The sequence below is a fragment of the Brachypodium distachyon genome, chromosome 2 (assembly GCF_000005505.3).
Source record: "Brachypodium distachyon strain Bd21 chromosome 2, Brachypodium_distachyon_v3.0, whole genome shotgun sequence".
Lineage (NCBI taxonomy): Eukaryota > Viridiplantae > Streptophyta > Magnoliopsida > Poales > Poaceae > Brachypodium > Brachypodium distachyon.
The window spans coordinates 13,990,514-14,016,565 of record NC_016132.3 but is presented as its reverse complement, the minus strand read 5'-3'; the positions used below and the strand labels follow the sequence as shown (position 1 = coordinate 14,016,565).

The 26,052-nt window shown below is 49.1% G+C and overlaps 3 protein-coding genes across 10 annotated transcripts; all 3 read right to left on the bottom strand.

Annotated features, from left to right (window-relative positions):
* Window positions 1-560: 560 nt before the first annotated feature.
* Window positions 561-1,989, bottom strand: LOC100821092 (ethylene-responsive transcription factor ERF061). The gene has a single exon (XM_003565837.3). It carries the CDS (start codon window positions 1,778-1,780, stop codon window positions 926-928), a length of 855 nt encoding a protein of 284 aa, XP_003565885.1. The 5' UTR covers window positions 1,781-1,989; the 3' UTR covers window positions 561-925.
* A 5,808-nt stretch (window positions 1,990-7,797) lies between these two features.
* On the bottom strand, window positions 7,798-10,480 carry LOC100846902 (probable protein phosphatase 2C 51). Its single transcript, XM_003565836.4, has 3 exons — window positions 9,289-10,480; window positions 8,543-8,648; window positions 7,798-8,449 (listed from the first exon to the last, which is right to left on the bottom strand). Exons 1-3 carry the CDS (start codon window positions 10,300-10,302, stop codon window positions 8,082-8,084), a joined length of 1,488 nt encoding a protein of 495 aa, XP_003565884.3. The 5' UTR covers window positions 10,303-10,480; the 3' UTR covers window positions 7,798-8,081.
* Window positions 10,481-21,171: 10,691 nt separating this feature from the next.
* LOC100845678 (pentatricopeptide repeat-containing protein At5g39680) lies at window positions 21,172-26,004 on the bottom strand. 8 transcript variants are annotated; one of them, XM_024460282.1, is made up of 3 exons: window positions 23,827-26,004; window positions 21,694-23,605; window positions 21,172-21,510 (listed from the first exon to the last, which is right to left on the bottom strand). In XM_024460282.1, the coding sequence occupies exon 1, from the start codon at window positions 25,958-25,960 to the stop codon at window positions 23,912-23,914; it is 2,049 nt and encodes a 682-aa protein (XP_024316050.1). In that variant the 5' UTR covers window positions 25,961-26,004; the 3' UTR covers window positions 21,172-21,510; window positions 21,694-23,605; window positions 23,827-23,911. The 8 variants fall into 8 exon arrangements, with proteins under 8 accessions (XP_024316050.1, XP_024316053.1, XP_024316054.1 ...); XM_024460285.1 differs by having other exon boundaries at window positions 21,694-21,983; window positions 22,115-26,003; XM_024460286.1 differs by having other exon boundaries at window positions 21,694-21,920; window positions 22,115-26,003.
* Window positions 26,005-26,052: the final 48 nt, after the last annotated feature.

Below are 26,052 nucleotides of genomic sequence, written 5' to 3'. Positions count from 1 at the left end.
GTGTATGACCACAGCGAGTAAATGAAGCTTCAGGATGCTGCTGCTATTGTCGTCGTCGTTGTTGTTGTCCAAACATTCATTCCAATCATGGAAGCCCCTTGCCGGATTCGGCTGGGCAGTGGAGCCCAGTTCATCAACGAAGTAACCGAGGACGGTTTTCGGGCACATGCTTCGCACAGAAATTTGTTGCACATGCTCCTTACGAGCAAGTGAATTCGCACATATGGACCACCGGTTTTCTCTGACACGTTCCTTTCAGAAAAATCAAATGAAGCATTTGCAAGGATTTGGGGTGTGGGCTAACTGGGAATGCCGAAACCCTCTCCTCGGCTGCCAGTTTCATACATACTGGAGTAGCTTTCTTCCTTCTCGAGTCTTTTCTGTTCTGCAGTTTTGATGTCCTGAAGAGCTGGACAGTTAGTTCTGAAGCTGAACTTCTACTGACAATTTGGAGGAAGGGTAGTATGACTCGTTAGTGTCATCTTCCAGCCTACATACAGTTCTCACTAAAACCATCTCCTGTTGTAGCATAAGGCAGGGGATTGAGGCAAAAAACAGAGGAGAAGAATGGTGCTACAAGAGCTTAGACTTGTTGAAGAACACTGAAATCAACACTTATGTAGAGCTATGGAATTCAGAGATCAGTTTATACATCTGGTCGATACGGATGCGAAAACCCATGGCAGATGCTGTATATATGCAACTACTGCTAATTTTAATCAGTACTAATTCGCTAGCACGCCCAACCTTTTTCTTGGGCCATTTTATTGTCCATATCCTTGTAACAATAGTAGGAGTAATGACATGTTAACTGTATCCTCTTCTTCGTGATCACTGACGAAAAATCCAACACCTGCTGCTGCTACCTGCAAATCCTAAGAACTCAGAACACGCGGTTGGTTTCGTGTGCATGGTTCCGCTCCGCCTAGAAGCTCAGCATCGACCAGATGAGCTCCGGGTCGAAGGACGGCATCCGCTCCAGCGAGCACTCGATGGCGTCCGCCGAGGCCGCGCCCATGGAGAGCGCCGCCTCCGGCGACCCGTACGAGGAGGTCGTCGTAGTCGTCTCCGACGTCGCGGCGGCGCTCTCGGAGACGGCGGCCGTCGGCGGCGGCGCTTGGCTGACGATCTTCTGCTGCTGCTGCTGCTGCTTGGTTTCCTCGCGGAGGCGGCGTGCGCGGGCGCGCTTGCGCGCCATGCGCACGCGGATGGCCTGGATCTTGGCGTCGACGGCGTCGCGGAGCGGGCGGAGCGCGTCGGGAACGCGCGCGGCATCGGCGCTGTCCATGACGCCGGGGAAGTTGAGGCGCGCGTACTCGCCGCGGAGCCTGTAGGCGGCGCGGTCGTAGGCGTGCGCCGCGGTCTCGGGCGAGTCGTAGGTGCCGAGCCAGACGCGCACCCGGTTCTGCGGCAGCCGGATCTCCGCCACCCACTTCCCCCACTGCCGCTGCCGCACGCCCCTGTAAAGCTTCGCCCCCCTCGGCGGCGCCCCATCGTCTTCCCCGGCGCCGGCGGCTGTAGGGAAAGAAGTGGTGGCAAAATTCGCGACCGAAGACGACGAGGAAGAAGACGAGCTGCAGGGGTGGGTGGCGGCGAAGGAGCGGAGGAGCTCGCTCTGGCGGTAGTAGACGCTGGAGCCGAGCGGCGCCGGGATGGAGGCGGGCGGCGGGAGGTGGGAGAAGACGGCCTCGAGCGCCGTGGCGCCGCCGGGGGACAGGAGCAGCGACGACACCGCCGAACCCGGAGTCGCGCCCAGCGCGCGGAGGCTGCCGCCGTCCATGGGATGGATGGATGCTGCTCTGCTCTGCTCACCGCTGTAATAACAACAGGCAGCCGGTAGGTGTTCTTCCAGGATAAACCGCGGGAGGAGGAGGAAGATCGGGAGATTTCACGGGCGAGGCGGGAAGCGCATGGTTAAGCTTCTCGGGTGATTTGAGTTAGGACTAGTGTTTGCTCTGGGGTTTTGTCCTAGCCAGGTGTTGTTCCCCTGTGGCCTTTATATAAGCCATCGAACAGGAGCAGCGTTTTCACCATTATACCCCAGGCTTCCTCCTACTACCCTTACGTATGGACTCGAGCTCGTTCACACTGCCAAGTATAAAGTGGTTAACCAAGCCAAGTCCACTGGTTGCAGACTTGCAGTGGATTAATTAGGGTGACGCCATTTGGTCAACTCGCTCGGCATGTTTATACACACATCATCACCATGGTTAGTTAACCACCACAGAAACACCAACCGGTCGACGGGGAGAAGAAAGATTAGATCACCAATTCACCATCTTTGACGGGTTCAGCTTCCACCGGAGCTTATTAGGCGCAATTCAATTAACACTCGTGTCAACACCCATTAATGAGAGCAAGAAACTCCTTATCATTGTACGTGCACAGCACAGATCACTGGAGAATAACCGGCGAACAAGAGAATGTGCGCGGCAGGACGAGCAGAAGGCATTCTGAGGAACAGTTCAATTCATTCTCCAGGCGTTGTTGAACTGCATCTAAGCTTGATTTTCTCGATGGATAATTATCCTAGATCGAGTTGAGTTGTGAGATACTACGAGTGTACTACGTACCAAACACGAGGGAATTGGCAGTTTGGGGATTTTGGAGTCAGGGTGGGTGGAGGGGACACGTGGCCCGAGGGTGACGCCCGGGCCTGCTCGTTCGTTCTTCGTTTGTGAAAGCGCCAGAGGCCGGAACGGGAACACGAAGGAAGACAAAGGCGACCTCATCACATCCCGTAGCATCTCTTCTCAGCCGTGGAAGGAGAAGACCCCCCAAAAAGCAAACTTTTGGCATTTATGGGGATTAGTTGCGGCGACAGCGGCGTTACGGGACCCCACGCGCCACGTCGCCTGGCTGAAACGAACGGGAACATACAGCAGCTAGAGGCGGTGCGTCACATCGCCGGCCGGCGGTCGCTGCTGCTGGCTGGATCGGACGCGGTCGTCCACCGTGTAATACGTGATCCGGGCGAACGGGACGGACGGCCCGCTCGTCGGCGGCCCCGCGTATCTCTCGCTCATCGCGAATGAACGGTCCCGATCTTCTTCGCGTTTCAAGCATGGGGAAGGAAGGAAAGATTCAAAGACGGGAAGGGAAATAAAAAGGAGTTGCACGATTTCGGTAGCCTGCACCGCTTTGGGTTGCCCGGTTTGATTGCGTGGCTCGATCCTACCACGTGTCCCGCCTCCGGTACGTCCCACGCGTACGTGCTTCCGTGCCGCGACTCCCTTTTGTTTGTTTCCACCGGTGGGAGACTTCTCTTCTCCTCCTCCGTGTAGCTCACGGGGCCGGGGGCCATCTACATTTGTCGCCGGATCGAGTGGTCTTTGTGCAAACCGGACTGTTCATCACATGTAAAACTAGCAATAGATAGATGGTGTGGCCGATCATCTATCTATCTGATTTCCCGACGCGTCTCAACGCAAAAGCCCTCACCAGCGATATTATGTTGCTGCGCATAGTATGTTTAATCTCTTTCTTAGCTTGAACCAGACGTCTATAGATTGCGAGCGATTCCCGTTGCGGCCACTCCATCTTCTGGTCCCCCATGGAAAGCTCGAAGCTGGCTTGGTGCGGGAAGCAACTGTAAAGTGCTCGTTTGTCGTCTAGGGACGACCTCGTTCACACTTATCCTGTCTATTCCCTTGGATGCTCGGTCAAGCTAGGAATTTGTGTTCCGCGAAGGAAAATAAATAAAAGAAACAGAAACAGGAACAAGATAATCTCGTTCGCTGGCAAAAGGGAACAGTGTGCAGATCTTGACACGTCGCCAGATGCCAGACAAGACAATTAATTCCACCTGTAAAAATAAAATAAAAATCGGAACAAATGCAATTAACTAAAACCATACGTGTACTCATCCAAGATTTCACTTGCACTTGCACTGCTACTGTTTGCCGATTCAATTAGGTCCCTCGAGAAAACGACATTATATTTGTCCACAATGAATTCGAATAATAAGTGAAGAAATCAAAGAAACATGATTGGCAATTATTCGTCTGGAAGTACTGCAGACGGGGCCCACCAGCAGGCCCACCGGTAGCTAGATGCCAGCCAGCTCGACCAATGGGGGTCGCTGGGATGTGCATGGCAAGTCAAAGGGTGGCCATGCAATGCAACTCATGGCCAGGAGGACCAATGGCGTGTGACTGTGAGTGCACCCACATGAACTGACATTGTCTCTGATCTCTCTGTGAGCTACAGCGACTCCTCGACCGACCGCAACCTACCTCTCCAACGTGTCACCTTCTGAAGAACGTACGTCCAGCTAGCTCCCCACCCCATGGTCCACTCATCACTGACCGTCTACAATAACCATCCATCTAGAGGACATGCATGGCCCATGCATGACAGTCCAATTGTTCACACGATATGTTAACAAGTGAGCATCCCCTGTTTCTGGCCTGGAGCTGCAGTGGTGGTTTGTGCATGCACCAACCCCTGGACTTCATTATTTTCCTGAGATTATTCCCTGCAAGCGAAGGAAGAAGGTAGCCAGATCTCACACAAGTGTTCTGTTCATGCTGTCTAGTACGGAGTAGGACATAAAGCCAGTTATCTAGAGGCAACAGAATTAGCACGAAGAACGTCGCTCTCGGCGACAGATTTAGATTCGTACGAAGCCCTGGCTGAACGGAACGGAATGAAGAAGAATCATCCGAAATACACTTATATGCCCCTCTTTTTCCTTTTCTCAAACCAAGCAAGTAAAGGAAAGGAAAGGGACGAGAGGGCCAAGAGAAAGGCAGTGAACTAACTTTACAGCGAACGCCAAGCTCGTGACGGACGCCAGCAGCTCCAGTTAACCAGGCACTATATACGAACCAACGACCAAAAGGCAGCATTGAAACGCAAAAGGCAGGAGCTACAGCTACGTCTGAACATCGACCGCGCGTGAATGAACGCCCCGGAAGTCAAAATGGCCAGTCGATCGATATCTGTCGACCCCTTCTTCTTTTTTTTCTCTGCTGGTCTCTGCCGCTGCATGTCGCTGTGAGGCGACACCGACCCTGTCCGGAATTCCTCGAGTCTGCAATCTCCTGTGACTCTGTGAGTACTACTACTATATAGGAGTATTCAACAAGTTCATTCGAAGAGGTAATTTTTGTTCGAGAAAAGGGGCTGCTCGCTGTCAAAAACATTCGGTTAATGAAACCGATGAAACGAGACCAGGGCCAGAGTGTCAACTTGCAGGGTGTTCAACTTGCGTTCATCCAATGGATTTGTGGCCTCCGGACCAGTTGATTGCAAGCCGCTCGTTTGATTCAAGGTCGTCAGTTCACCCCGTTTCTCAGGGCCGTATGCGTATGCATGGGCTGGATCGTTGGATGCCACTTGTCTGTCTCTCATCTACGATCGACTGGCTCACTTGTTTCAGCCCGGACCGCGTGCGTGGGACGACGACGATGATCCGTGGAGACACGCAGGACTAACTTGAAGCTGCACGAAAATGGCGAACCAACAAGCCTTTTCCTTGGAGCATGTACGGCGGATTCTAGAACATGGACACTCAGGACCGATGGTCAGATCGAGCATTGTGATCAGCGTTCAAGGCGGTCAAAGCTAGCAGAGACGTCGCGGTCGGGACCCGGGACCGCGAGTAAGTACGTACGTGTCCACGCGGGGCTTGAGCCCGGGTCCGATCGTAGCGACCGCCCACGGCCGCCCTTTACCCCGCCGCGCAAACAACCAAGAACCGGTCTTCCTTCCACCGGGGTCGCCTTCGCCCGTCGCGCTCGGGCCAGCACCAGCGCCGGACACGGCCAAAAGAACGCTTTTTTCCTGAGTTCCTCCAACACAACACACACCCGACCCACATGCCTGTCCGCTTCCATTGTCTTGGACATTTACGCCGCGCCTCTACGGCTTTTCCCGATCAGGGATAATAGCGAGGAGAAAGGAGGAAGCGAGCGAACGTCGTCGAGGCTACGGGCCACAGGTGTCGGCCGCGCGGGCGAGATCGAGGTCGGCTTCTCTCTTCTCTGTGTGTCTCCTGGGCGCCGGGGTCTACATCGGGCTGGCGTTTTGGGTCAAACCCGTAGAAACACCGGGCGCGCCAACGACGCTGATGCACGCTCCGTCGATGTGAAGTCAGACGTGCTAGCTGCTCCTGGTAATCGTTTGCAAGTAGATTCTGCTGTGCCGCCACGTCGCCGAGACGACGCTCCATCGACGTGAAATCAGATGTGCGACTCCTGGAGTAGGATGGTTGCTCCGTGTATAATTAGGAGGGAGTTTGTTGAGAGGCGACAATTAAGTCGGTCAAGTGATGTTTGCACTCTGGACTCTGGGCGTCGCATTATCGGCGGAGAGACAGACAGATTTGACAGAAGGGGGTGGCGTACGTGGCGCTTCACCAGGGAGGGAGAAGAGGAGACGAGAAGAGAGACTCCGGCTCAATGATTGAAGCCCGGCCGTACTGTCAATCCACTTGGCGGTTCGTGAGCACACGCAATGTATAACCAGCGAAACAAGAGGAAAGAAGTGGGAAAAGCGTTAACCTGTTTTATTAACTAAAAAAGATCCATGCCAATGAGTATTTCTGAAAGTCTTTGAGGCTCTTAATTACTACGAACCCTCTCGAGCAGGGAAATGGATTCAGATCGACTCCCATCGACGGATCGAGCGTGTAAAGGTGGCACAAGGAGTCAAAGACGTTAGACGTAGTAGTACGTCCCATTAGCCGCATATTATACACGTACTGTACCTGCTAAGTCACTCGTTCAAACTCGAAAGGCCCCGAATTAACCAGACCGTACAAAGGTACTACTCGTACCACGTACCCCAACTACCTGCCTAGATGTGGTATATACTCGTGCCAATTGGGTTTTCCTTGAATCGACGCCACTTGTAAACACATGCCATACAGGTGATATTGTCCCGGACCAGGAGTACTGTTTTCAGACGAACGATGGGTTCCGTCTCGTCCGTTTTGCCCTTGCGTGTTTCTAGAAACAGTTGGAGCAGCAGTAAATGGGACTTGTACTGTGATGGGGCCACGTATGTATACGAAACGGGCCTGGGTCGTGGGCCGCCACGTATGATTAGGCACGCTCGGGCCTCGGCAACAATCATCGGTTGTCACGGGCGCTTTTATTTCCCGGCCGTGATCCAGCCTAGGTACGTGCTGGGCCTTCCGTACTCGAAATGAGTTGGTTGCTGGCCCAAAAGCAGGCGTCCAGAATCCTAGGAAGAGAAAGCAAGCAAGAAAGAACGGGCCCAAAGAAGAAGAGCCGGAGAGGAAGTATGCGTTTGCATGACATGGGGCTGCATGGACGTCGGGATTCGGCCCGTGGACGGACAATCTTGCGATGCTCCAGCCCAATCAACAGAGCTGGTTGTTCACGAAAGAATTACGACTTCGCTAAAAAAAAAACCCCGAAAGAATTAGGACCCCTCAAAAAAATAAAAACCCGAAAGAATTTGGATTTTCGGGTGCGTTTGGATTGGTTACAAAGTGCACCAAGCTAAGTTTTTAGCTATGACCAAATATTTCCCCTCAAAAGAAAAGCTATGAGCAAATGTTTGGTGTTTTTGTTTGATGGTATCCTAATTTTTGACATGCCAATCACAGTTTGACATCTCTAGTTAAATTTTTTTGGCCGAAAGTTAGCCAACTCATGAGATTTTTTGACCGCTCAAACCAAACAGGCCATTCACCTCCAAATACACGTGACCCGCCACACCCCGTAAATATAGTATCTTCTACAGTACATTTTTAGCTTGTTTTATTTTTACAACACATTCTTAGCTTGTTGTTGAATAAGGATCTTGCAAAGTTGGCGACGTATCTGATTGACGGCCGCACATCATGGCCAAGAAAACATGAGTTAAAATTAGCGCACATAAGAGTGACCAATGACATTTCAACAGCATTTTTCTTTTCTTTTCTTTACACTCACATGGTCATCTTCATCGTCGCTCGAGTCCTAAAGCCGCTCCTGGTGTCCGGAAATATTATTATTTCCTCCGGGCTCTCTTCACCAAGCTCAAATGAAATACCGCCGTAATCTACATACAACAGACCTACTGCCTAGTTCGCGCATCATACCGACGCCTACATCGAGCTAATAACTTTAGCTACTACAAAGCTGGGGGGGCGCCCCCTTCCGGCGGCCGTTGCTGGCACGGGCACGGGCAGCCCGGCTCTTGAGCCTGGTGAGCTCGACCACGACGACGCTGACGTTGTCCTTGCTGCCGCGGGCGATGGCGAGCTCGACGAGGAGCGCGGCGGCGTCGGCGGCGGTGCGGCCGGAGACGGACTCGGGGAAGGCGGCGGCGGCGCGGCCGTCGAGGCAGCTCCTGGCCACCCTGCACGCCATCTCGTTGGACACCACGTCCCACAGCCCGTCGCTGGCCAGCACCAGGAACTCGTCCTGCTCTGTCCGGTCGCACACCGTCACCTCCGGCTCCGCGCTCACGTACGGCTTCAGGTAGTAGTCCCCTGAAAACAGAGAGTTTCAGGTGGTGATCAGCTAAAATGAAAACAGAGACGATTTGTAATACAGTATGACGCTGCATTGGATTGGAACTGTACCGATGGATCTAGAGGTGGACAGAACTCCGAGGACACGGGACCCGTTCCAGTTGATCACCCTGCCGCCCGCTGCTTCCACCCTTTGCAGCTCGTCTGGTCGATCTGGCTGCCGTGTCAGAGTTAAATGAAACTAGAATTAGATTGGATTTCTTGCTCCCCGCAAGAAAAAAGATTGGATCTCTTGTATTGAACACTGCACGTATCGATGGTGAAAGAAGTTGGCTACGGATGGAGAGTGGTGCTAGTGCTGGGCGCCCGTAGCACTTTGGTTACGAGGATAGCCACACTATACAACTTCCAGCAATACGGGAGTGTTATCGGCTCTAGCATTTGAAGGTTGATTACACCACACATTTTTCATTTTAGCATGTTCAGTGGGCAAGAGCTTTTTTCTTTTCTTACCATGAACAAACCAATGCTGCATCGTCTGTGCAACTAGGAACATCCAGGTACTCCATTTCTGAACAAAAATCAAGCGACACTGTGACACCGAGTCACTGACCGACCCGTCAAAACTTTGCCACCACCACCAGCAGGGCAATTTGGACTTCTCCCTGAACTTGCTCCACTACCAGATCAGATCTATGCCTAGAAAACATCCTCCTTGAAGAGGATGTCTACTGTACTAAAGATCTATGGCATTGGAGGCACGAAGAACACATGGCTTCAGAGTTCAGACAATTTTAAATACGGAGTACTAGAAGCAAGCTTCGTTATTCCGTAGTACGTACTATACCAACACGTACCTTGTGGTCAGTGGACAGGGGCACGGCGACGCCGGCGCGGGAGAGCACGGCGCGGGAGTCGCCGCAGTTGGCGACGACGATGCGGCGGCTGCCCACGACGGCCACGACGGCGGTGGACCCCACGGTCCGGGATCCCGACTCGTCGACGTCCGCGTCGTCCCGCCCGGCGGCGGCGGCCTCGACGACCTCGCCGTCCACCCTCGCGAAGCTGGCCGCCATGGCTTCCTTCCAGCAGCAGCGCACGCGCACATCCTCTTCGTCGCCGATGGCCCCCGCGTCTGCTCGCAGCCGCCGCCGGGCGAGCTCCTCCGCCAGCACGACGTGCATCCGCTCCCTGCACGCCTCCGCCACCCGCGCCCCGCCGTGCCCGTCGTACACCGCGAAGAAGTCCTCCTCCTCGCCCTCATCCGCCGCCGCGTCCCCCATGGAGACCTCCCCGTCCGGCGAGGCGGACAGGAAGGTCCGCGCGACGGCCACGGCGTCCTCCATATCCCTGCGGCGGCCGATCACCGACACCGCGCCGTGCGAAAGGCACGCCGGCGCCCATCTCACCCCTCTTCCCACAGCACCATCCTCCTCCTCCTCCTCCTTTGCCGCCTTATCGTCGCCCCGCCGGTGCCGTACGAGCTCGATCCGTCTCCGCCTGCGCGCCGCGGACCCGGCCGCCGCCGCCGCGACTTTCCGCGCCAGCCCTGCCTCCTCCTCGTGCCCCGCGCTCGCCTCCTGCCTCATTTCATACCCCTGCCAGAGATCGATCTGATGAACGGAGAAGAAGAAGAAGAAGGAGGCGGCGGAGGAAGACGAGGCGGGTTTAATACGGCCCCATGGCGTGGCGAGACGAGAAACGTTACCAACCGTCTGATTCAAAACGGACGGTGGGATCCGCGACAGCGCGAAGGGGTTCTGTGCCGGGACGTGGACGGGGGAGATCGGCGGTGGGCCGCGTCGTGGAGCTCCCCGATGCGCAGCTTCTGATACCCGGAACCGAACCAAACACCCCTGCACCCGGTCCATGGACCATGGACAGGGTTTTATGTCCGTCAGCGAAACGGTGTTGGTGGGGAACGTGCATGGAGAAGGATGGAGTATGGACCATTTGGTGAGGCGTGGGGCCCGGGACGAAGGACGAGCGGGGGGTTACGTGGAGGCATGTAGAGGACGGGCCTTGCGCCGTGCGATTTGACTCTTCTCGGGACAAATGTTAGGGGGCACGAACCTTTACGTGCAGCCGCAAGGCAACCACGAGAGTACGAGACGGGAGATATAGTACGATACTTGCTTGATTCCAGGGGGAAACACTGTTGTTTGGTGGAAATCGGGCACGGCGGCTGAAGATTTTGTTTGGGGATCGAGGTGTCGAGTTCGCCGAGGCCACGTACGTAGCACGAACTCGGTCCGTGCATGCAGTGGCAAAGAAAGAAAAGGAAAGCAGAACGAAGAAGAAGTGACTGACCTCCCGGTGTCTAAAAGTATCTTCTGCAGGGAGAAAGGAGTCTGAAGCGCGGTTCTTTCACTTTCAGATGGCCCCCCTTTTTTCTTTTTTTTCTGCGAGCGTCGTCAGGGGCGCGTGCCGGGCTGCGGCAAACAGCAGCGGGGCGAACGCGTGTCTACGCAGGGGGGGCACGGAGTTCCAGGAATGTGTTGGCTTCTGTTTGAGTGCAAGAGCCGTGCCCAGCTCCCGCGCTTCTGTTTGAGTGCAAGAGCCAGATCTCGGGCCTCGGGCCCCGCTACCTCTGGGACACTTCATCATCGGTCGTTCCATGACTGCACGTACCCGCTGCAACGTGGAGGAGAGGAGTTTAGGGTGCGTTTGGTTCCTTTACTCAGCTGGCCCGCTAGCATAGCTCAGCAACGCTGACCTTGCCGTGTCTGCACGTTTGGTTCTTTGTCTTTGCTAGCAAGAGCCAGCGGCTGGTTGTTTGGATGTGAGCTATTACTTTTGAGAGCAAGCAACTAATTTCAGTTTGTGTCTGCACATATACAACTAAATATTACATAGGTTCTGACAAAAAAATCATTGCAGCTTCAAGATAATTTTCTTTAACAAATATTTCGACATCACAGTTATTTTATCTCGAAAGATAAATGAGCAAGCTTATTATTACAGACTGAATCACATTACGCATCATGCAAGGGTGTTATTTCCCTTCGAGGAAAAAAGACTACCAAGAACAAATTATTATCCTAAAGTTTGGCTAAAAACATATTAAATCGAAGATGAATTTTGGATCCATTGCCTCACATACTCTTGGATCGAAGACATCGGTCTTCCCTTTAGCATGACAGCAACATCTCCGTTGGTGGCTAAAGCTGTTTGTAGAGCGAGTCGCATCAAGAGAGGGTACTCCTTCATATCATCAATGATTTTGAACAAATTCTCATTTGGGTGGTGGCATGTGTGAAACACGTGGTTTCAGACATACCACGTAGAGAGCGTGTCATGTCTTCAACCACATCATCACGTCTCACCCTTTTACCTTTATCACGCTTGCCACCTGTGTGAGACCCCGAGACCGAATTTATGCACTTTAACCCCAAATGCTAACTCGCGCATAAATTAAGCCCCAGTGCCTTCCTACGATGAACACTTCACAACATACACACAATGTGTTCACCGCAGGTTGGAACAAAAATGATAACATTACATCACTCTAAGACTCAAGATTAATTCAAGCTCATACAAGGAGCAAAATATCAAGTTATTACAACTCACTGACACATGTCCACAATCATCATTACACCAGCGGAAGCAAATTAGGCCCGAGTACGGACAAATTACAATTATTGCCTAAGAGGCTGAAACTGAAAGAAGAGCTCGCCACAAGTTCACATAACCCTGCTCTGGAATCTTCTGGCTAAACGTCGAAGCTGTCGTCCTCGAACACTCAAACTCCACGAAGTAACCACTCACCTGCTCCTTTGGGAACTCTGGAGAAAACAACGTTGCAAAGCAACTAAGTACAAAGTACTCGCAAGACTTACGGGAGATCTGAACTAGATATGCAACAAGTCTCAAAGGATAGATAATATGGTGGGGTTATGCAGCAGCAATATATTTGGAGAGACTCACTAATGACATCGTCTAAGCAGAGGATAAGAAGCGTCTACTAACTGAGGTGATCTTCCAATAACTAACACCAAACAAACACAACCTCTTATCACCCCCCTCAACCCCTTGTGAGGAAATGATCCAAAGGCACTCAAACTTAAGCAGTTTTAAACATATCCGTGATTAAGGCTAATTACTACTCAAGTTTATGAGATTAAGTTGATTAAAATGATTAAGTTCCCTATGATCAAGTAATGACCAACCAAGTCGTCCATAACCGCGGACACGGCTTTCTGAAAGATTTATCCCTGCAGGGTGTGCCAATTTACCTGTACACGTTCGTCCAACCCTTGTTGCCACTCGAGTAGGAACACACAAAGACGTGTGTCGGTAGGATTGGGTGACACGACGTTTCCAAGCTCCACAACTAATCCAGGGGACCACCCAACTGAGTCTAATCCGAGACAAGAGCCCGGCCGAAGCGTCGTACGGACTCAAGAGTTGCGTGGACAGCTGGTAGCGGTTCAGAACCCGCATGATAACCACTCCAGACTAGTGCCGCAATCTTATATGTGTGCAAAGTACCAACAAATCTCCAAACACAACACCAGGGTATATGCGATATGCCAAATGGAACGCCCGAACTATGTGTCCCCTGGAAGAGCTATGAAACAAGTACTAAGCCGAGGGGGAAGCCATATCTTCTCCCACGAGCGGTTAGCACAAAGTTTCTTGGGTCAGCGAAAACGAGAACTCAGTCCTTAGGTCGACGCCAATGGAACAAAACACCAATGCGTTAGCACGGCCTCCCATCGTTGCCTTGTGCACATAATATAACATGTCACAGTTTAATAATTGCAATTAAATACAGAAAGTAGCATGTGGATGTAGCAATTGTATAACCCCAAGTAAGGACACTAGACTAGCAAGCTAAGAAAAACTTCTAATGACCAACTAGGGCAATAACAAAACATGTGACATGGTAATAGGATAAGGAACAAGACAACGGGCATTTGAGTAGAGCTGACTAAAAGTATGCAATCCTAGAGGCATCGTAACAAGAACCGAGAACGTAACTTAATGCAAGAATGAGAGAGAGGCATTGGGTATAAACAACATGTTCAAGGAATGGTTGCTTGCCTGGATTCTCGGTCGCTGGGCACCGAGAGAGGGGATCCGAAGAAGTGTGGGAACCCGGAACGTCGACGGAGTAAGTCGGAGTCGCTATAGTAAAGAACCAAATCACCGAATACACAAATAAGATAAAAATCAATAGGTGCAATGCACAATACAACACGAAATGGCATGTGACATCATGATGCAATAATATGCAAGCGAATTGATTCCATTAGCAACAAAGTTAACCATTAGGTGACTTAATTAAAGTAAACAACAGCTTTAAAGGACTCAAATGACCTAACCAAGTATGCTATTGTGTTCTACAAGTTACAGGGATCAACTTTGATGTTTACACTAATTACAGAAGAGCTACCGGTTTTAAATTAGGGATTAAACAAGTTCATACATTTGAATTTCAAATCTGGGACAGATTTGAAATTCAAAACGTCAAAATGGAAAACTAACAGCACATTTAAATTCCTTACATTTTTCTGATTCCAAAACATATATGGTTTGCTCAATTTGGATTTAGCATGCATTTACTAGGATTTAAACAAGATAACACAATTTTCTACAATTTTAAAAAAAAAATCCGAAAAGGAAAAAAAACCAAAACACACCCGGTCAGGTCCTAGCCACGGTCACTGACATGTGGATCCGGGCTCGCTGACGTAGCGCTGATGCGGCACAGGCGCATGGACTCGTTCCACCGAGCGAGCAGGTCGCTGACAGGTGGGTCCGCGGGGCCCACGTGTCAGTGGCCGGTGAAATCCCAAAAATGGGATTTTTATTCCACGCGAGGGGGAATCGAACCCGCGTCGGCCAGATCTAACACGAAGGAGCAAGCCACTGCGGTGGAACATCGGATCTCAACAGATCAAGGGCGTGTGTTCTTTTGAACCAACCCAAGCTAGGTGTTTGCAAGAGCGACGACCACACGGCACGGCGGAGGACAAGCTAGCGGCGGAAAGAGCAGCAGCGCGCGGAGAGAACCTAGTTGACGCGAAGGTCAACACACTTGCCTTAGCGAAGCAACGACGCGACGACGAGCAGCAGCTCGCCGGCGGCAAGCCGGAGCGCGGTCATGCGGCTACGAGGCTACGGGCACCAAAACGGGCGCGGAAAGGAGCGAGAGAGAGAGGAGCTCACCCCGAAGCCGTAGGAGGAGGCTGACGGGGATGTAGTGGACGGTTCGCCGGAATTTGGCTGTAGACGGGCGGCGGCCGGAGTCGAAGAAGATGAAGTGGACATGGATGTAGTCGATCCCAGCCCAAATTGCTTGCACACGCGCGTAGAGGAAGACGAGGCGCAGCCGTTGACGCGGTTGGTTTGTCGCAGTTCGGTCGTAGGCGGCGGCGCGACGCGACGACGTCCACGGCTCGGAACAGGCGACGGCGGCGGCGCAGAGAAAGGGGAGAGGCCCCGTCTAGGGTTTCTCCTTGAGCTAGGGCTGCAAGGAGGGGCGCAGCGCGGCTTATAAAGGCGGCGTGGAGCTCATGTCGCTATCAGCGTCGACGTGGCACGCGGGGAACACCGGGCAGGAGGACGAAAAGCAGAGGGAAGAAGAAGACCGTGAGAGATGGCGTACTTCGGCAAAGGCGTTTTCGCTGCGGAAAGCGGGATGCGGCACGCGCAGGAGAAGCGGGGCTGCGCTGGGCTGCGGGACGCGCGGGAGAAGGTGGGCTGCGGGCGCTGCGGGGCTGCTGGGCCGAGGCGGCTGGCGCGCGCGAAGGGAAAGGGTAAGAGGTAAGCTTTCTTTTCTTTTCTTTTTCCTTTTCCCTTTTTCTGTTTTCTGTTTTGCAAATAGTTTTTGGATTCAAATTTCAAACACCATTTTGAAAATCTGAGAAGCAGGGGAATTCAAATATGGCACTACTATTTGGGAAATATTCAAATGGGGTAAAGGTTTAAATCAAAACCCATTTGAATGACATTTGTAAAATATAGGAAAAGGAATTTAAACTCAAAGAAGGAAGGATGATTCATATTTGAATCTTCTAGCAAATTCAAACAACAAGATTTCAAACCACAAGTTAAAATGTAATTTTCAAATTTATGTGAAGCAAAGAAGGGATGACATGGCATGGATGCAAATGTAAAATGTTATGCAACATTAATTAAATTACAAACAGGTCCAACAAGGGTTTAAATGTAAGATGTTGCTCTTGGACTGTTACAACCTGTAGCACGCTTTGAAGAGCTACATTCATTGTTCAACTCCTCAGGAAGGCAATCTGAGTCGTGGTGTGTACCAGGATCAGCCTCACCATTGGTTGCACTCTTATCACCGATGAAATCGTTGTCTTCAGCACATGTGTTCTCAAATGGTGTTTGCAGGACCGTGAATTCGCCCGTGGCATGCTTGTCTTGAAATATAAATTCCATCTCATCAAAACAACTAATGGGCATATTTATGTATTTTGCCCTTTTGTCTTTGTCCTACACGAAGTATAGAAACATGATTGTTAGTGCACTGAAGATTAAATTAGGAAGTAAATTGAAAATAAATTGGACACGGTTCTCACATTTTTCATCTGGACGACTTCGGTCTCATCATATAGTATGATCTTATGGACATCATCAAAATTGGCGCCACTTAAGCTCTTTGCCTCTAGAATAACCTTCCACTGACCTTTCAACTTGTGGAATTTGTGGTAAACTTGCCGGTAAGTGAAGTTTGTGGAAAACTTTGCATTTATTTGTTTTGCACACTCCTCACGATGTGTCTCTTTAAATACAAGTTGTCTCCCCTCAGCCTGGATTTTCTCCTTGTAATATCTAAGCATTTCTTCCACAACTTGGGGCTGCCACACCACATTGTTCCCTGCCATATTCCTGCAGAAACATTTAATTGACTTTACAATGATTTGAACAACAAATCCATAAGATGCCTGGCATTTGGGAATTGGTCTAATGCAAAAGAAGCTACACTCATTTTAAAATAAAATTACGCTACATTGCTAGAGTAAATAAAACATATATAAACCATTCTTTAAGGTGCATACATAAACCATTCAGTAATGTCATACATAAATTTGAGCAACACACATTAACCGCATCTAACATTATGTCTGTTTCTCCACATGCTATATGCCATGGCGTCCCTCTCTTGCAGAACTTGCCTTTGTTCCTCACGCAAATCTCGTTGGACACGGCCGGCTGATCTTGGATAATGATCGAACCAGTTCTGCTCACTATAGACTAGCTCATCGGGTCCTCCATTTAGCAATATACAATTGTGAAGGATGCAGCATGCTATAACAAGTCGTACTTGGGAAGGAAAAGGATAATAAGGTCTAGTCGTAAGAACTTTGAATCGATTCTTTAAAGTTCCAAATGCTCTCTCAACGGTAGTACGGAGAGATGAGTGCCTTAAGTTGAAAAGTTCATTTGGTGTACGGGCTCTATTCCCCCTCCACTCACGCAAGTGATATCGAGTTTGGCGGAAAGGTGGTACGAATCCTCTCCTTGCTGCATACCCAGTATCCGCAAGATAATACTTACCTAACATGACATTATAAGCAAAATTGATTAATCTCTCCATTACTATAGGTATGTATGTAAAAGATAGCACATACCAACCTTCCGGGACTCGGAGGCCATTTGGATGCTCAAGAGAATGTCTTAGAACGGTTGAATCGTGTGCTGAACCCTCCCACCCAGCACTAACATATGTGAATATCAAATCAAAGTCAACCACAGCAAGAACATTTTGGGTAGGAAATGGTTTCCTACCACGAAATCTGTCTACCATTCGTGATGGAACGTTGCATGGAACATGGGTTCCATCAATAGCTCCAATGCAGTCCTGTACATGCAATGGTGAAAGAAGTAAGCAAACTACCGTACGACTATGTTTTCTTACATGAAAAAAGATAGCATCAAGACCAGCATACCTTAAAATAGGGATCAAATCGTGGATTGCCTTGAATTTTGGATGGTATGTCGAACGTGCGATGTCTAAGCATTTCTGGTCCAAGTTGTCCAATTGCAAATAACACTTGATTGAAGTAACGATTCACTGTCTCGTCGGATCTCGTGAAATGAAAACTGATATCGATATTTTTCTTATGATGCCCTACTGTAGTGAGGAACATGGCAATTTGTTCCTCTACGGTACAGTGCCAAGTATCCTTAAGTGATCCCAAACTTCGTAACTTATGACATAGTTTGAAGAACACCGATTTTTCCATACGCAATTCCCCGATGCAATGTTTTTCCTCACCACAGTATAATTTCCGTAGATATGCCATCCCTTCTTTATTTTTCTCTAGCAATGAATATCTTACGGGGTCACTAGAATTGTGTAGATACATGATCAATGTCCAGTATGCCACTAAAAATGCACTGAAGAATGCAACTTTTCTATTAATTTCTGCCCTGTTGTCCATCTATGATGAACTAAAACATGAACATAGGTTACACACAGTGTTACTAGTACTGTACGAAATCACAGAAAATATTAGACAAAGCAATGTTGATTTAAAAGGAAGAAAAAGTCGGTGGTTTACATTTCAATTCTTGCACTCATAACGAAGTTGATGTATGCATACCTTAAACTACAACATCAGAGAACATCCAACTAGTAGTAATTAACACATCCAACCAGTGGTAATTAACACACACTTTTAGTTTCAGATTTAGGTACTACAACCAACAATAAATAGAGAGAGAGAGAGAGAGAGAGAGAGAGCAAATACACTAGACAGATGGCCATCAACCTCAATCACAGAAAATAGACAAAAAAATATGTGGGATATGTGAGTGAACCTGAAGGATTGGGTTGCTAATTGCAGCTGGTCTCGCAGAAGATTCCAGACAGACGAGCTGAGCGATTTTGTGTAATTCTTCAACTCCAGCCCCAATCTTGGCGATGAATTAGAGCAGTGACTGTTTCTATTTAAAGGGGGGGGGGGGCACCGAGTCCATGGCGCAGATCCAGGGAAGAGGAGGATTCGGGATGGAGAGGAGAATCGAAGATCCAGGCAAGCAGAAGAGTAGGAATTGGGATGGAGAGGCGAATCGAAGATCCAGACGAGGGATCGAGACGGAGGAGAAGATCCGGGCAAGCGGAGGAATTGGTACGAGCTGTTGAGGATGAGGTCGTGGGTTCCGTGAGGAACGGTGAATTTTTTTTTTCACGCGAAGCGTTTTCTTGCCGTCGGAGGCGAGCCGATCTCTCTCTCCTTTGTGGGCAAGGATTTTCTCGTCCGGTCTGGCCAGCTCGCCTGAAAAGCTAGGATTTTTTTTGGGTTTCAAACGTCGGGCTTTGCTGGGCCAGGCTAGTGATCTGTCCTGCATGCTCCTTGCGCCGTGATACCAGAGCCATGTCCCTGGTGAAGCTATTACCCTTCCGCACCTTCTGTACTAAGCTAGTACAAATATTATAGTAAGCTAGTACAAATATTATAGTAAGTGGATGACATTCGTTTTTTATGAACTACTCTCTCCGTCCAACAAAAATGTCTCAAGTTTGTTAAAATTTGAATGTATCTAAACAAAACTGAGTGTAATCAAACTTGATACGTCTGGAGGAGGAAGAGAGCAGTAAAAAAAGACACATTCTTTCTCTCTAGCAATGGCGGCCCTACGTCACGGATCACGATCTCCAGCTCGTACGTCTCGCATGCGCACACTCCCTCTCTAATCAGGCTCTCTCTCTCGTTGAAAAAAAATTCAGGCTCTCTCTGCGTACGTGGTCTGCACCGTACGTCTAGGTGCCGCTAGCCTACGGGCTCGATCGCTGCACGCGCGCGCCGCGCCGTTCCAAGCTGAAGCTAGTGCCACGACTAGGAATTAATGATACTGAACCATGTATGTGCGTGTCAGTCAGTCACTGCGAGCTGCCGGCCGGTTCTGCACGTTGGGTACGATGGACGGGGCCAGGTCCAGTCTAATTACTTGATCCGTTGGACCATTGAGAGATCGGCACGAACGAGCTAGCTATGCCACGACGATCATGTAGTAATAAATATCTCACTGCCACCAGACTCTCCAGTGTGATCTGTACGGGTGATGCTCTCCATCAGCCCATCTCCTGCTAGCATGCAACCGTTATTTGTAGAGCAACAGAGTGTAGGTACAGCCCATCCGGAGTATGTATCGACTGAGCACGTGGCACTTAACCCTCGTTCTTTTTTCTTTTACAGTGTACGTTCTGTTGTTTGTCTTAAGTAGATCAAACTTGTAAGATTTAACTGAATCTAAATTCATACGAAAAATATGCCAACACATCTATAATTCTTATAAAATTATCTCTATTAAATCTGTCGAGGAATAAACTAATTCCCGGCCACCTCGATACGTACCGTACGGCGTGGAGTTGACGGTCTTGCGGCGCAAGCACTCAATCTCACAAGCATCAAGAGAAAGAGATAAACGGCAGCTACATACATGTGTGTGGCTGGCCGCGGTTCCGTGGTTGCTGCCAATGCCATGGCCGTAACGGGAATAGAAAAAGAAGGGATAACTAATGCGCGTGCTCCCGATCGATCCATCAACGTATGCATGCCTAAACAATTTGGCACGTAACGTACTGCAATTATATACTCACCTGCGGGCTACGGGAACTGAAGAGGAATATATCCATCTTTGTCTGAGCCAGCCAGTGCCAGCAAAGGATGCGGCTGAGTACTGTTGCACGATTGGTCGTGCAGTGTTCAACTAGGAACATGCGTATCTATACCAATCTAAAAAATGCGGACCGTTTATTTCACCGTCGTCTGTCAAACTTTTCAAAAATTTGTAGGCCCTCAAAGATTGCATGTATATTAGAGATACTAAGCAGGCTGGCCCGTTAGCTGCACCGAATTGGACTGGAACCCGCTCATCGGCATCCACGGAAGAATACATAAGCTTCACGGCATCCACGGAAGAATACATAATCTTCAGATAACAATATGAACTGCCAAATATAAATATCCACCCATCATCGATCTATAAATATTTTTTAGAGCTTGCGATCGAGTACCTGCTGCCGAGTACATACTACTGGCCAGCCCCCATCTCGTCGACAGCCGGAAACTTCGTCCGCCCGAGCCGCAGATCGCTGCGTCAGGTCGTGGACGCCGTCGCCAGGGCAGAGGCCGCCGCCGAGGAGGCCGTCCTCATGCGGATGCTGCAGGCACGCACACGTCTGCACTGATGATGGAGGTGATCAGTTATGCACGAGTTTACAAATGCCAATTTCATCTCTCCTGAAAATAGCTTTTTTTAGAGCTCCCGAAAATAGCTTTTGAACTTTGTGTTTTTTTGCTGTATCCAAGAATTGAGTTAATTGTGTTGAAATTAATAAACCTCAGTTGAACATGTTGTACTGGTCCAGATCAAGGGATACTCCTGTGGGTAGAATTGAGAGGCTGAGAGGCAGTGCAGGTTGATTACTTTTCGTATTGCTTGAATTAGGAATATATAATGTACAAAAATCTGAATGCAATTGATGTTTGAGCCTTCACAGAAATATGTTTGTAACATTGTATTTGTACCGCACGAGACAAGTCGGGAAAGGTGATGTGACGAGAGAAAGAAAAGGAACAAAAATGTGCCTGGTGTTTGGTGCTCGTAAAAAAAGACCAAAGAGAAAAAAAATTAATGCATATTTTCAAGTGTACAATTTATTTTGTTGTCCCATTGCAACGCACGGACATTTCGACTAGCATACCTATAAATCTCGAAGTGGAGAAGCATTGGGCAGATGACACGTACACACATGCATGTAGTAGCGAAGGGACAGTTTATCAATTTCGTAGGGAATCGGATTGCTTTCGTTACAACGGAGAAGCAGATTCCACATCTACACACACATGGCTCATAGATACACATACACGGCCGTCATCATTTGCAAACACAAACAGAAATGCATCATGTGGCCTGGCTTTTACGGCATGCCCATGCATATATGGAAGTCGGAACGGATCATGCATGCTAGTATAATTAGCTCTAGTTGTCGAAACTTGATTGCTGGTAAAGAGCCCTGAGTGCGCCGTTTACGTTCTTGTAACCCCTCATTTGGCTGATGCCATGCCTCTTGATGAATGAAATTAAGCTCCAGCTTCCTGTCCAAAAAAAAGGAGAGAGCTTGTTAATTATCGGCCACACTATGTCCATTCAGTCTGTGTACAGTACAGCCATGCAGACAAAGTTCAGTTACGAGCTTCAGAAAACAACCTCATGGTCAAAGGAGCCAGTTTAATTAATCTGAAGAGAATTACTTGCTGTTTAATTGGTCAGTTAATTACCGATCCACCCAGACTCTGGCTCTGAGAGTCTGACGGCTGAACCCGGCATGGTGTCTCACGGCGGGTGGGTGAATCAGATCCACGTACGTGCGCCCGCCGGGCCGGAGAAAGATCAATCTTGGCGTGGCTTCTCTGGCGCACAGGTTGCCAGATGCACTGGAGGTATAGATTCCCCCGGGGCTCGTTGTAATCGTGAGGCTTCATTTCACTAGCTAGCTCTGTTTATCCTGGGGATACTCATGGGGGAAATGAGGCATAGGGTGTAGCACAGGTTCACAAGTGACGACTCTCTAGATACAGGATGGCGTTAAAAGGCAAGCAAAATATATAAATAGGACACGATTTATGATGGCATGATATTATGCTGATATAGGCAACACATGCATGATTCATAATTACTCCATAACAAAGACATACTTACCTATTACTCTTCTCTAGATTACCATAACTTCCGCTGGAATGCATGTGACGGGTATCTCTGCATCGCCTCCTATATATGCCATTCTGATCGGCGCAGAGCTCTTCCTCTAACAGACAGCAGAGAGGACCGCCATCACCGGGGTAAACTCGGCCTTCTTCAAAGTGCTCTTCATCGGGCACCACACCGGGGGCCGATACCATCATGATGATGGCATCATCCGATGAGCCGAGCTGGACCGCACTTCGGACCTCGGGTCTCAGGAGTGTTTTAACCAGCACATGGGTGAGACCAGAACCACTGAGCTGAACTGGTCGGCCTTGTTCATGTCTCGGCTTTGTTCTATGTACTGTCAATCAGTATCAAACATAGGAAGAACATGTACTACCCGCCTCGGGTTCAAAGGCAATTTGTGTAGGAGCCCCGTTTGTGCCATGTTAAGTTGTGTGGATGCCTCTTCTTCTCCTTCAGTTGAGATCCTTCCACAACAAACCGAACAGAATCAGGCGAAATAGCTTTATGATCCTTCTCTTCAATAGTCTAGGTCCAAATTTGTGCAAAGATAGATCCGCTTCAGCTTGTGGTATCAGGAAGATTTTATCCATTCCCTGCCATATATCCTGGTGTCAGAACAAAAATGAAGCAGAACCTTCTTTGGTGTATCTTTTTGTTTTTTGACAATCACCCTTGGCATTTTATTCCATTGACAACATACGTTCTGATCGAACAAGCTCACCACAAAAACAGGGATAACTACAAAGTTCTTAACAGGCAAAACCAAACTAAGAGGCTCATGTGCGCACACATCTGCTGCTATATTTCCTTCACAGCGAGTGAAACTGAGCCTGAATCGCTGAAGGTCGGAGACTGCAACTTTCATCTCCCTGAATATCTGGACACACACCAATCACTGCTTCATATGAGTGTGCCATGCTTAGACCAGAGCCTGTGTTACAATCTCTATTATGCCATAGCCATTCGCCCTAGCAAACAGTACAGCATCTCTGCAGGCAAGTACTTCAATTATGAACAGGCTTTCAGAAAATATGTGGATTCAGATTAACATAGTTCACATTTCTAGCACGGAAGAAACATGACAGGCTTTCAGAAAATAACATGTTAGCTCAGCAGATGACACACATACAAATAACCTGTTCATGTATACAGCTGATGAGCAACATGCTTGCTGGGAAACCTCCACGTGAGAAGAGGGCCAATTTCTGCTGAAAAACTACATGCAGAAGCAACAAACTGTGGCCACCGTGTATAGAGGAGCATGTATCCTTGTGATTTTTACTCGAACCTACACGGCAACTTCTGCTCGTAGGGAACAGAATTCACCTTGTAGAGAGCATCATGCAACATTTAGGAGAGTGAGAAAAAATCAAGTTGCTGCCCCTAGCAGCTAACTGAAGGAAGAACAGTATGTGCAAAAATAAATTTACCTGCCCTCATAAAAATGAACAGCTCTAGAAATTCTGTGGAAATAGACATCTGTACAGATATATCTCTAGTATTAGTTTATTTAAGTTGATGACTGATAATTAGTTGACAAACTTCATCATCAAAGTAAAGTTCAGTGTGTGGAAAACATGCAGTTGTAGAACTTCACCGGTGTATGTATGTAAACTAGTGTTATACACAGTACGTTTGATCCAGTAATCCTTCACATATTTACAGATTCTAACTCTATTGTAAAAAATAAGATGACATACCATTTTGATGTCCAGAACTTCACATGTATGCTCTGGAACCGACTCAAGGGGCTCCGTTACCAGCTTCTGATAACTATGGTATGAATCACCAATAGTCATCACATGAGCACACTCCATCATCTATACAATGAAACCGAACAGTATCCCTTACAACTATTTTTCGTCTTGTCACAACTGATATTAGTTTGATAGCAACATGGCAATCATCACATATCCTGAGATTTTTCATGATACGGATAGTTTCTCCCTCAGGGCTGTGAATAAGGCCGAATGCAAGAGCCATTTTCTCACTGTGATACATAAGATGTTCTTCCTTTTGTTCAGCCTCAACATCATGTAGGACAACCGCACAATTGGGAACATATCCGATCACTTTAATCTGGCCTATTAGCTCTTTGAGTTTTATGGTAATCTGGTTTATCCACTTGTGATTCTTGTCCTCTGATGTGAAAACATGGACCTCACTTCCTACTTGAATCCAGCTAACACCAGGCTCTTTCCTAACACCCCTCTCTCTCATCAGCTTCCGGACCTTAACGACACCATCCCATCGGTTTGCTTTTGCATACATGTTAGAAAGCAAAACATAGGTTCCTACATCATTGGGCTTCAACTGAAGGATCTGCTCAGCTACTCGATGACCCAGACCATAGTTTTTATATACCTGGCAAGAACTCAAAAGTGATTTCCATGCAACAACATCTGTGCCAATGCAATTACTCAATATGAATTGTTCTGCCTCATCTAGCCGTCCAGCTCTGCACAGCAAACCAACCATGCAAGTGTAATGTTCTCTTCCAGGTTTTATTCCCATTTCCTTCATCATAATGTTCAAGTAGTACAATCCTTCGTCTACAAGACCCAACTGAGCACAAGCTAACAGCACGCCAACAAAGGTCACATAGGACGGGACTATTTCGGCGAGCAACATATCATGAAATACACACATGGCTTCTCTTGCAAGACCATGATGAGCGTAGCCTATTATGACCGAATTCCAAGAGACCACGTCTCGCCATGGCATAGAAAGGAAGACTCTCCATGCATCATGGATGCTGCCACTTTTTGAGTACATGTTCATCAGGGCATTACAGACAGACAGAGCACCCCAATGCCCAGTTTTCATAGCAGAGGCACTAAGTGCATTGCCATTTTTCAAGGCTGCAAGACCAGCACAACTGTTGAGAGCCACCGCATAAGTGAACTCATTAGGTCGGACTCCTTCAATTTCCAAGTCTAAGAACAACTGCAATGCATCTTCAAACCGCTCATTTTGGGTATAAGCAGTCATAACAGCTGTCCAAGAAACAACATTCTTTTCCGGTAAAACCTCGAAAGCAGAATGAGCATCACGGGCACAGTCACATTTCCCATACATGTCAACAAGTGCACTCCCCACATACACATTCTGCTCGAGCCTTCTCTTCAATGCCTGGGCATGCACTTGACAACCAAGCAGCAACTCCTTCGTGCTAGCACAATGGCCAAGAACTGCGACATACGACACATGGTCCCATTGCTCAACTTCTCCGACCATACTTCTCACAATACGTATCGAGCCATCAAACTCCCCCAGATCAAGAAACCCATTTATCATTGAGTTGAACGCGAAGATATCGAAACCAGACACATTCTCAAACACCTTCACTGCATCCTCGACGTGGGCGCACTGGCAGTACATATGCAGCACCGCGTTGCAAACGTAAGGGTGCTCCTGTAACCCAGACTTGACAGCATATCCATGGCACTGCCTCCCCATGCCGTAGCTCCGGACATGGGCCGCCGCGGACAGAGCCGTCGACAGGACGTACTCGTTCAGGCTGAAGTCGGCCGCCTTGAGCAGCGCGAGCGCGTCGCTGTGGCGCCCGGCGGAAGCGTAGCCGGACATGAGGAGGTTCCCGGAGACAGCGTTCCGGGAGGGCATTGCGTCGAACATCTGGCGGGCAAGGCCGAGGCGGCCGCACTTACCGTAGAAGGCTATGAGGTGGTTGTGCTGGATGACGTCGAAATGGGCGGCTCTAATCATCTGCGCGTGGATTGCCTTGCCTGTGCATAGTTCGCCGGCAGCCGCCGCCGCGCGAAGCACAGCCACGGCTGCGTGGCGGTGGAGGGCGGCGCCGCCGGGACTAGCCATGGAAATGGCGCAGAGGCTACCAATAGGAAGGGAATAGAAAATGGGTGGCAAATATGCCGCGACCATTACACGCTTGTCTCGTATGTGGGCCG